The sequence below is a fragment of the Lolium rigidum genome, chromosome 7 (assembly GCF_022539505.1).
Source record: "Lolium rigidum isolate FL_2022 chromosome 7, APGP_CSIRO_Lrig_0.1, whole genome shotgun sequence".
Taxonomy (NCBI): Eukaryota; Viridiplantae; Streptophyta; class Magnoliopsida; order Poales; family Poaceae; genus Lolium; species Lolium rigidum.
The window spans coordinates 302,123,727-302,135,400 of record NC_061514.1 but is presented as its reverse complement, the minus strand read 5'-3'; the positions used below and the strand labels follow the sequence as shown (position 1 = coordinate 302,135,400).

The window sequence follows — 11,674 nt, the reverse complement described above, 5'->3', positions numbered from 1 at the left end:
GCGGAGTCGACAACCACAAACCACACACCACGCCGACGGAGAAGACCGGATCCTCCGCCTCGATCCAAAAACAGCACACCACGCATCCACTCCTCCTCGCCACCAAGGCCGGCCAGGAGAGATGCAGAAGCGCACCTTGCAGCACGAAGAAGAGTCCCCACCTCGCCACCATGGCCGGCCTGGGGAGCTTCGTCTTCACCGCAGAGGGAGGGAGAAGAGCCAGTCGCCGCAGCTTTATTGAAGAAGAAGATGGCGCCGCTACCCGCCGCACCTCCCTCCGACCACCGGAGCAGAGAAAGCGCCAGCAGCAGCCCTAGACCAGCCTGGATCCAGCGGCGGAGATCCAGACTTCCATCTCCTCTACGGGACATACGCCCAAAACGGTGGCGAACGCCACAAACAACTAGAAACCTACGGATCTACAGCTAGAACTACTCCGGCGCCCAACCTAAGCCTACTCCGACCAGCTATTCTGGCGGAGTGGCCGTCGGCGGCCCGGTCGGCGGTGGAGACCTCTCAAGGGTACTGTAGCAGGAGGAGAGCGTTACGGGGGGAAAATTAGTCGGTCTTGTCGACCCGTCGTCTGTCTTCAAGCTCGGCTTTTTCGGTAAGCTCGTTATTCTTCCGTTGCTGGTCGTGAACCGTCCGTTTTGCATCTGGATATGCCCTTAGGAACAGAAGCAACCGGCAACGATTCTACCAAATCTAGCACAGTTGTGAACTCGGCAGTGGCACCTAAAATCAGTAGATACAGAGAGGTCAAGAGTAGGGGTATTGTAAGAATTATAAAATGTGGCTTGCAACATTTATACTACATTGTCTTATTCCCTCAAATCTCAATACAGAATTTTACCATTGCATTATGAATATTGCCTGTTGAGCGGGAACACAATATTATTTATACTGGAATTATAAAAATATTTCCTGGGCACAATATTATGATGAAAGCTAGATTGTATATATGTTGGCTATATGAACTGATTAAAGTCTATGGATTTGAGTTTAGTTTCAAATCCAGCATGTAACTCACACATGTGTGCTTGTGGGTCAAATTGCAGACCGAGACTCCTAGATAGTTATGGACCATCGTGGTTGGTTCGGTTAACCTAGAGTTTTTGTTTAAAAAGATTTATCTGAAATACTTATATTAAGAATTATGGTTTAAATAAAATCAGAATTAGCACTATACAAAGGTCCCTAATTCCTAGCTTCAAATGAATCGCCGTGAGTGGCAACACGGAAAAGGATCGAGGAATAGGGGTTAGACCGCGTATTAGTGCCAAAAACTAACATTGGTACGGTATCAGAGCAAGATAGGGAACGCATGTTAAATCCTCAAGCCATTATCGATCTAGTTAGCAAATACTCCACGGGCTTCCTAGAACCCGCTGCGAATTCAACCCGATCCAATCTGCAGGAGAGACATGTACACTGACGACAACCTCAGATTGGTCTGAAGCAAATATCGTTGCTGCAGCTGGGAAAACCAACTCCATCTTTCGTGTCACACCACATCACTCCATGCACAGGACCACGATACCCAGCGCTGCTTGCTGCGACTCGTCGCCACCCCTCCAGTCCCTGGTCGACTGCCACCGCTGTCACCCTAGTCCACACCACCTTGCCGTCATCGCCCCGGTATGCAACACCTAGCCGCGGCCGCCCCACTGCACCACCTTGCCAACCTTCCAATCTCTCCGTGACCGCTGCCTCCTCAAGCTCGTTGCCGTCGAGTTGTCTGCAGCGCCAGCATCCATCAACTCCAAGCTCCCCTCCCTCACTTGGCCTGCCTGCTGCTCTGCTCCTCTCCATTATCAGTGGATAGAAGCTGTTTGACACAACGCTCACAAGGAAGAAGCACATCAAGTTTTTTCCTGTAAGCATCTCTTTCCTCAATGGCCTCCAATGCCGCGTCTGCAGAGCTGATGCGTGCTTACAAGTTGGCTGGAGATAACTTCACCCCTTGGAAGAGAAAATTGTTGTACTTGCTCACTTCTAAGAGCATAGACTATGTTGCTAAAACTCGTGCACCAAACCAAACCAGCCATAGAGGATACTACGGATGAGAGGAAAAGATGGGCAACCAATCTGTCAATCAACACTTGAACAAGCTTGCTGGTTTTGTCCGAGTAACTGAAAATTGCTGGCTATCCATTCCAGGAGAAGTTTCTCACAAAAAAAAAAACCATTCGAGGAGAAAGTCCAATTAATGATGGTTCTTAACTCTCTGCCACCATCTTCGGAACAGTTCAAATTTTCTTTTTTCCATTCAGAGTGTACAGTCAACATGAGAAAGTTAAGGCAGCACTTGTTGATGGAGGAAGATAGAAAGCATAACGAAGTGAAAGAAAGAGGCTGTCATCATGCGGAGCTACACCTTGGTGAGCATAGAAATAATAACAATAAGAAAAACTGGAATTAGAAGTTAGATCATGATTTGAGAGATAAAATCTACTTCAAGCGTGACCGTGATCAGAAACACCATAGAGATGCTAGAAGAGATAAGAAGAACGATGCTCGAGCAGATAAGAAGCAGCGGATATGCGCGAGAGAGGAGAAGCAACACCTTGGAGGTTGGAGCGACATGACGGTGACCGGCTGATGATTAAGCTGGTTGTAGAATTGACTTTTCCATTATATATCCTCTTGGACCAACATCAAATCAATCCTCAAGCTGTTCAAATTAATAGTTTCTGTTAATAGTACAATCGTACTTTGTTGATGTACTCTCTTGCTGATGCTGACATGCTGTTAATTAATACAATGCCACCGACCGATCTTGGTCTTACAAGCAACAATAATCTCAAAAGTTTGACTGTTTTGCTATTTCCTCGACAAATCAATGGACCTTTCCAGCATTCGCGTACAACATATGGTTGACAAAATGCAAAGCCGTTGAATTCTGGCTGGAGCAGATAGGTACCAACAAAGTGGGAAGCTCTCGCCTGGCGTACCATACCGTACACCATAGCCAACACCTGCAGCCGATCGAGGGTGAAACGGCCTGAAGAAGCAGCCATGGCAGCTGCCGGCATCGCCTTGCTACTCCTCCTTGTCGTGCTGCCGTTAAGCACGTCGGACGACAGCCTTGTCGTCGGCAGGCCGCTCTTCCCCGGCGCCACCATCGTCTCGGACGGCGGCGCCTTCGAACTGGGCTTCTTCTCCCCGTCCAACTCCGTGCCTGCCAGCCAGTACCTCGGCATATGGTACAGCGGCATCACCGAGCTCACCGTGGTGTGGGTCGCCAACCGTGAGTCCCCGGCCATCACCGGCCGCCCGATCCTCACGTTGACCAACGCCTCTAGCCTCGTCCTCTCCGACGAAAACAACGGCCACGTGCTCTGGGCGACCGACGTTGTCGCTCCAGACATTGGCGCTGGTTCGGCGGTGGCCGTGCTAACGGACGCCGGGAACCTCGAGCTCCGCTCGCCGAACAACACCGTGCTATGGCAGAGCTTCGACGACCCAACCGACACGTTCCTCCCCGGCATGAGGGTCCGGACCGCCAGCGAGCGTGGTCGTGGCAGCGGCGGTGGCTTCAACTTCCTCGTGTCCTGGAAAGGCCCAAGCGATCCATCGCCGGGGCAATTCTCCTATGGCGTGGACCCGGTCACCACCCTCCAGCTCTTCACCTGGAACGGGACGCGGCCGCTCTGGCGCAGCGGCGCGTGGACAGGGTACAGGGTCAACAGCGAGTACGTTCCCAACATCAACGCCATGGTCTACCTCGCCGTCGTGGACACCACCAACGAGTCGTACATGGCCTTCACCCTCTCCCCCGGCGCCCCGCGCACGCGCTATGTGATGGCCCACTCCGGCATGTTCGAGCTCCAGAGCTGGATGTCGGAGCGGTGGGACACGCTGGGCCGCTGGCCGCCACACGAGTGCAGCCACTACGGCCACTGCGGCGCATTCGGTTACTGCGACAACACCGCCGAGGCGCCGTCATGCCATTGCCTCGCTGGTTTCGAGCCGGCCAGCCCCGAGGAGTGGCGCCGCGGCAGCTTCGCACAGGGGTGCCGGCGAAAGGAGGAGCTACGGTGCGGCGTCGGGGAGGAGGACACGTTCTTGGCGGTGCCGTTGATGAAAGCTCCCGATAGGTTCGTGGTGGTGGAGAACAAGGGCGCGGCGCAGTGCGCGGCGGAGTGTGCCGGCAACTGCTCGTGCGTGGCGTACGCGCACACCAACCTGAGCAGCAGCTCCAGGGGAGATGCCACGAGGTGTCTGGTTTGGGCGGGGGACCTCATCGACACCGAAAAGTTTGGCACTGTTGGCAGTGCCGAGACGCTCTACCTCCGGCTCCGGGTCGCCGCTGCGGCTACTGCAGGTACCACCCAGGCTCCCGTTCTTTCGCGATGGAGACCATCGCGAATTCAAAGTTACAAAAGAAATTATTGGACCGCCACACGTCTCAGAAATTCTGTGTGAACAAGCCAACAGGATCTCTGGCGAAATACCATTTTCTAGTTAATTCTATGTGAGCCTTTACAAGACTTGTCAAATGCATCTCCCAAGGAATCAAAGCATATGTGTGTGTAAGCAATTTTGGGAGTTTTCACCTGGCGGAACCAGATCCTGAAACTATTCACAAATGGTGTAATATCAGTTTTTACTTTTTAGAGATAGGGGTTGACACCCATAGTTGATTAAAATTATTATTTGTACCACAAACATTGTCTAATGACTTTGTGATGCATTTTTGAAGGCAGAACAAAGGAGAGAAAAACAATGAAAATTGTATTGCCAGTTTTAGGAAGTGCTCTGGTGTTCACATGCTTATTCATTGGGACATGGGTTCGCAAGTCCAAAGGTATAAACATATTTGGTAGCAGTGGCATGCATATATGTAACATCCTATTATATGATATTCTCAGTAGATTATAAATATCCGAACTATCTTGGAAACAGGCAAGAAACAGAAACATGAAAATTTGAAGATGTTAGTGCTAGGAGATTTGAAAACTCCTGAAGGACTTGGAGCAGGAAGCCCAACCGGAAGCTTTGAATTTCAATTTGTAAGCTTCAAAGATATTGTGGCCGCAACAAACAACTTCAACAAATCGCTGAAGATCGGGCACGGCGGTTTTGGCAAAGTTTATAAGGTCATTAATCATGCATCTCCTCCAGTCTTGGTCTTTTTTCTCTCCGAATATTTCTCTTGTCTTGGTTCTGTGTCAGGCATACATGAATTACAATCTCATGCATTTTCCACTTTAATTTACAAAGGCAATATTAGATGGTCGTGAAGTTGCTATCAAAAGGCTTGGGAAGGATTCTGACCAAGGAATGGTGGAGTTCAGGAATGAGGTTAATCTGATCGCCAAACTACAGCATAGGAATTTGGTTAGACTTCTTGGTTGCTGCTTGGAGGGAGATGAAAAACTTTTGATTTACGAGTACATGCCTAATAAAAGCTTGGATGCTCACCTTTTCAGTATGATCCAGCACCACATAAAAAATTCTTGAACTGCGGCAACGCATCAGTCACTAATCATAATGCTTTTGCTTTTTGTAGAGAGCGCAAGAAACACGGTGCTAGATTGGCCAACCCGGTTTAAGATAATCAAAGGGGTTGCTAAAGGGCTTCTATATCTCCATCAAGATTCCATACTAAAGATAATTCACAGAGATCTTAAAGCAAGCAACATTTTACTAGACGAGGAAATGAACCCCAAAATAGCAGATTTTGGTATGGCAAGGATGTTTGGTGACAACCAACAAAAGGCAGACACCAAACGGGTCGTCGGAACATAGTGAGTGAAAACTCCCATGAAATTAATTTATAAGTTTACCTTTTCTTTATAACGGAGACCGCTGCCTGCTATTTCATTTCAAAAAATTGAACCTAGGTAGTGTATAAGTAACATTTTGCTTTGGTGATAATATAAACAGTGGCTACATGGCTCCTGAATATGCAATGAGAGGCATCTTTTCTGCCAAATCAGATGTGTACAGCTTTGGTGTCTTGACCTTGGAGGTCGTAACTGGCGTGAAGATAAGCTCTACTTACCACTTAGACGAGGGTGAAAACCTCATAATTAATGTGAGTATAAGCATTCCTAAATTTGCCAAAAAAAAAACTATATAATTGAACTTCTTTATTTCTTTTGGGAACTCAGTTGTGATTTGATTGTTTTATTCAGGCGTGGAACCAATGGAACAAAGGGAACATCAAGGATTTGGTAGAACATGACATTGTGGAGAGCTATATAATAGATGAAGCTTTGCTCTGTATCCAGTTAGGACTCTTGTGTGTGCAGGACAACCCAAAAGATCGGCCACCCATGTCATCAGTCGTGTTCATCTTGGAGAATGGTAGTGCCACACTGTCCATCCCAAATAAACCTATATATTTTCCCCATATGGATAACGAAGTAGAACATGTAACAGGAAACGCTAAAAGCTCAAAGAACAGCCTGACTTTTACGGTTCTAGGGGGAAGGTAGGTAAATTACTCCTTCGCTCTAGATATTATAACTGTTATGTAAAGGATAACTTAGACAAGAGAGATGCATAAAAATGTAGTTACGATTCATGAAGGAACATAATCTCTCTGGTTCGGTATGTTTGATTCATGCCATATCACGATGTATAAAATTTTAGCAATTTCACTAGACAAAATAAATAAGATATCCCTAGACCCCTCATTGGCGAAATAATTAGCAATGCTTGTGAAAGGAATGTGAGGAAGGCTGGCAAGATGGATATGAAGGTTCAAGTCCAGTTCCAATCTGGATATAAAAGTGCTGTTCAATCGTCGAAAGTGATCTCTCTTTTGTTGTTCTCTTTTAGTCCGCTTTCCATATGAACTAAAATTTTGGCAAACAACAAACAACCAAAGAATCATAGGCTATCAAATTTTGCTAGGATGGCTATGGATACCAGCCAAACATACCCCAAGTCTCATGTTGCTAAACTTTTTTTTTTTCATAACTACTATGACAAGGTGAAAGTTAGGTAGAAATATCTATCTACACTCAATGGGGCCACTAGTGTGGGAACACCTTTGCATCTAATAACCTAGGTCCGATCAACAAACGGGAAATGCTGCCATATTTGTTGCAGCAAACATGAAACCTAATTCTTCCAACGGTAAAGCTAGAACATATGGAGCATAAAAAAGGTACCATCCTCTGTTTAGAAATGTAATGCAAGCGAGAAGCACTAACCTTGTTGGCGACTTGGTGAAAACTGAGCGATTATGGTCCCAAGTCGGAGAGGTAAGCAGGGCCCCTCTAGCGTGGGGATGTGCATGTCAGGAGCCGTCGCTGGACGGACCTGGACGGGCGATGATGATGACCGGTGAGGGCTGCAAAAGAACTTGGTGGCCAGATGTAACACATCATAGGTGAGGGTAGTGCTCTCGCTAGGTCCGGCTTGTGTCCTGTGGTAACTCAGACAATAGGTAGCATATATCTACTTGTCATCACCCTGGTAACTTGGACAAGGAGTAGCATATATTTCCTTGTCACCCCTGGTAACTCGGACAAGGAGCAGCATATATCTAACATGACAAACGTTGTATGCACACTGAGTTTGGTATGATCTCTTGTTCTATTCTCCACCACATCTACTTGGGAGGCACAGGCGTGAGCAATGGCCTACCATCAAAGAACGCCTCGAGGTTCCCAATCATGAGGTCGCAAAGGTCGGAGCCAGACTCTGTGGTGAAGACCGCCTCATGAGCAGTTAGCACCACGTTGTCCATGGAGAAGAACTCCGGCGGCACAACGGGCTCCTTCTCAAAGACGTCTAGGCCCGCGCCAGCTATCTTGCCTTCCCTCAGCATGCTGATCAGCTCCGCCTCGTCAATGTTCCCTCCGCGAGCGATGTTCACCACTACGCCATCTTTACCTAGTGCCCTCAGGACTTCCTTGTTGACGATGTGCCGCGTCTGGTCGTTCAGCGCGCACGCGACAATGAGCGCGTCGGATTCGGTAGCGAGGCTGATCACATCGTGGAAGTATCTGAAGGAGACACCATCCTTTGGTCTCCTGGAATGGTACTGGATGACAAAGCCAAATGCTTTGAGACGCTTGGCGATGGATGAACCGATGCTCCCCAAACCGATGATGCCTACGCGCTTGCCACCGAGCTGGTAAAGTGTCGGCATTAGTGTTGGCAGTATTTTTCACTGAAAGTAAAAATGTATTCGAAGAACAGGACTTCCGGTAATTAGTTAGCACTTAGAACCAGTGAGGAATTGAATGATGAACACTGTAATAATGTGGGGGTAGTGTCCAGACTCCAGATTTGGATTTTTTTTATAACAGAAAAAAAGTCTCAATTCTACTACCCTACTGTTGCTCTAATTGAGCAATTCATGGGAAGCAGTTTGCGTAAGCATCCTAGTACAATTCTTTCTTTCCGAGATGGACAAGAAGATACCCGGCCTTCGGCCTTGTAAGATCTGAGTTCAAACTTTGTAAGGCCTAAACTAAGAAAATCTTCAGATAATACTCCATTTATCTGTTGTTACTGTGCTCAGTAGGTAGAGAAAGAAAGGACGGACCTTGGATCCGAGCGGGTAGTCCCCTTGGACGGGCCACAGCCCGCGGCAGACGTAGCGGTCGGCCGCGGAGACATTCCGGAGCACGTCGATGAGGAGCCCTATGGCGTGGTCGGCCACGTCCGTGGAGAAGACCTCGCCGGCGCCGGCCACGAGGAAGGCGGCGTCGACGCCAACGACGAGGGCAGCCCGCGGGGCCTCGGGCTCCGCGGCGGCGGACGCGGCGAGGAAGGCCGGGAGGGGCGCGCCGCCCGAGTCGTAGAAGCTGAGGACGCGGTAGCGCGCCCGTAGGGCGGCGGCGAGGTAGTCGTTGGCGCGGCGCAGGAGGAGGACAGAGTGCTGGGCGCCCGTGGGAGGAGCCGTCGCGGCGGCAATGGCGGACGCCATCGGCCGTTCTTTCCAACCACCTGAAATGAGGGAATTTTACTTTTTTGCCATGCTTTACTTTGAAACTCTACAATTTGCCCTTATTTACACTATTTACTTTGTCTCTTGACTATTTGACCTTTTCGTTTCATTTGAGGATTAGGACTAAACTCCATGACACAAGTGCCCCTGGCTGTACATGTAAACAGAATCAGATTCAGATTGTTAGAGCATGTCTAACAGGCCGTATTCATATGCCCCGTATAACGCTCGGTTTTCGCCCCGTATTGAAAAATTGCTAACGGAAGAGCCATTTCGTCTAGCAGACCCCGTATTTCGCCTCGTATTTTCAAAAATTAAAACCCCGGGAAGTCCATCTTCATTGATCATACTACAGATCATACATACATTGCGATCATACTACGGATCTATCCTACATCTATTCGTCAAGGATGACGAATGGGATGAACGCGATGGAGGCCGCCTCCTCCTGCGCCTCCGCCGCCTCGAAGTCCCGGACGGCGGCGATGGCCGCCGCCTCCTCCTATGCCTCCACCCGCGCCTTCTCGGCGGCATCCTTCTCGGATTCGGCCACCGCACGCCGGAAGGCCGCCTCCTCCTCTGCCGCCTCCGCTTCCTCCTCGCTGGCTCGCGGATCTCCTCCGCTTCCTCCGCCGCTGGTGCTGCCGATGCGCGCCGCCCATGCCGCCTTCGACGTGCGGTCACGCTCCCAGTCGGCGCGCCACTTCTCGAAGGCGACGCCGCTCATCGGCTTGAGCGGCGGGTCTTCTCGGTACCACCGCCCACCCGCGGCTAACTCCCGGAGAGAATCCGGCACGTACAGCGCGCCGGCGTACCGGCACGCCGCACGGTGGCTCCCCTGGGCGGAGCGCTTGCACTGGCGCCGCCACGCCTCCTCCACGGTGTCCGGCGAGCGGGATCGCTTCGATCCGCTCGCCGGCGAGGCGGTACTGCGCCCGCGAGCGTACATGCCGGAGCTGGGGTGGAATGCGGTGCGGGGGAGTGAGGAATTGCTCGCCGGAGCTAACTACGGAGGCGGCGGCGCACGGCGGAGCTAGGGTTGCGAGTGAGGGGTTAACCCCTCACTCGCACCTGCGCCCAGTATAAGTAGGGGGCGACGGGGCCGATTTCCTAGGGGCCGTATTCCGCCGAAACGGGCCGGCCCGAATACGGGGCCTGCTAGACGCCCCAAATCGCGCCTGCCCCGTATCCCGCCGGAATTTTACGGGATGGGCGTGTTATACGGGGCCTGTTAGGCATGCTCTTATCCCCTTCTCCCCTGTTCGGAACCAGGCAGGAAGAACTACTGCCTAGGTCGCCGCTCGCCCGTACCTTGATAAAATCATGCACATCTTTTTTAAATATAAGGCTGTAGCCCTATCTCAAATTAATAAAATCGTTTTCGGCAGATAGAGCGCGCATTACGTATCTTACACAGCTTACAAGACTCAGAGAAAAAAGTAAACATAAGAAAAGAAGAAGAAGAAGAACAGCTTTGCTTGAGACGTCGAGGCCATCGCCTTGCCGATTGTCGACACTAGGGGAGGAGGGGCCATAGGAGGCACAAAAAATAGAAGTAATCCTGGCATCGCTTCGATATGAACATATCCGACCAGCTCACGGTCTCCGACTCCGAAGAGGGATCCCTTCCCTCTCTCCCCGGATCGAAGAGCATCGCACCGTCGAGAAGCATGGATGTTCCCCCAAGAACGCTCGAGAGAAAAGTCGTGGTCCATTGAAGAGATCAAGACCATTTGTCGCGTCAGACGACACTCCACAATCACCTCCAAACCACAACACCGCCACCAAGAACACGCAAGCCGATCAGCAATGACGCATCGGGAAGATCGGCGAACAAGGAGTAGCAACCACTATCACAGCAGATGAAGCATCGCCAAGCACCATCACCGATGAACGAAAACTCGCCAGCCATCCCAGCAGCCCCGGATGGGTTCAAGAAGGGGAACATCATCATGACTCTACCGCCATCCACGAGGGGGTTAGGGTTTTCACCTACGGCAAGGGGTTGGGTGGGAGGAGAGGGGACCTCAATGAAGCCTAGGAGGAGGGACCCGGCGCCAAGGGCATCGACAACGCTGTGGCCACCGCTATCCATGGGTTTCCCCTATTCCCAAACACCCCACCGTCATCCACTCCACCAAACTGGAGATTCGGCCGGGTAACAAGAGCTTCACGTTCGGGGAAGGAGATCTCCCAGATCTAGCGCCACTAGTCGACGCAGAGGCCAACACGCCGTGTCGCCCGCTCGCCGCAGCCCCGCCGACTGCACGGCCAGGAACACATGCCAGCACCCACGGACGCATGTTAGGTGCATTCCTTTACAAATTAATGTCGAAAGGATGTTTTTTTATTAGATAGGCGAAACCGATTTGTTGTAGGTTATACAGAGGGCGGCTTCTTCAATCACATGTGGTCCTACATTTTTCCTGTAGAGCAACGTGGACCTATCCATATTGGTTCCAATCGTCTGATGGCGGTCGTTCAGGCTATCCTCTACTAGGATGGATGTCATCATTCTAAGCGAATCCAAGATGCATAGAGGATACTCTTGTTCTTTCGATGTTTATTTTTTGCTACGACTTTGAACGATCCATATAATGTAAAACCAATATGCTATGAATTTTATAATAATATAAAGGTTGTGTGCATGCTAGAGTGGATGGTCCCGTTTCCATAAAAGAATCATATTGCACTGGTAACCTGCTAGATTCCGGAAATGCATTTTTGATGTTAGGTGCATATGCTCCTGCAAGCGAA

General features: G+C 50.2%; 2 protein-coding genes across 2 annotated transcripts; one reads left to right on the top strand and one right to left on the bottom strand.

The window, feature by feature from the left end:
• Positions 1–669: 669 nt before the first annotated feature.
• Positions 670–8,896, bottom strand: LOC124673064 (glyoxylate/hydroxypyruvate reductase HPR3-like). The gene is made up of 3 exons (XM_047209197.1): positions 8,513–8,896; positions 7,170–8,095; positions 670–735 (listed from the first exon to the last, which is right to left on the bottom strand). Exons 1-2 carry the CDS (start codon positions 8,894–8,896, stop codon positions 7,571–7,573), a joined length of 909 nt encoding a protein of 302 aa, XP_047065153.1. The 3' UTR covers positions 670–735; positions 7,170–7,570.
• Positions 3,019–6,446, top strand: LOC124673065 (putative G-type lectin S-receptor-like serine/threonine-protein kinase At1g61610). The gene is made up of 7 exons (XM_047209198.1): positions 3,019–4,327; positions 4,706–4,810; positions 4,909–5,102; positions 5,227–5,434; positions 5,516–5,753; positions 5,893–6,043; positions 6,144–6,446. The coding sequence occupies exons 1-7, from the start codon at positions 3,019–3,021 to the stop codon at positions 6,444–6,446; spliced, it is 2,508 nt and encodes an 835-aa protein (XP_047065154.1).
• Positions 8,897–11,674: the final 2,778 nt, after the last annotated feature.

Bases quoted from the DNA above. Each gene is read 5' to 3' on its own strand.
- LOC124673065 (XM_047209198.1), top strand. From the start codon at position 3,019: ATGGCAGCTGCCGGCATCGCCTTGCTACTCCTCCTTGTCGTGCTGCCG. The intron at 4,328-4,705 runs GTACCACCCAGG...GCATTTTTGAAG, and splicing joins CGCCGCTGCGGCTACTGCAG to GCAGAACAAAGGAGAGAAAA. The intron at 4,811-4,908 runs GTATAAACATAT...TCTTGGAAACAG, and splicing joins ATGGGTTCGCAAGTCCAAAG to GCAAGAAACAGAAACATGAA.
- LOC124673064 (XM_047209197.1), bottom strand. From the start codon at position 8,896: ATGGCGTCCGCCATTGCCGCCGCGACGGCTCCTCCCACGGGCGCCCAG. The intron at 8,096-8,512 runs GTCCGTCCTTTC...ACACTTTACCAG, and splicing joins ACTACCCGCTCGGATCCAAG to CTCGGTGGCAAGCGCGTAGG.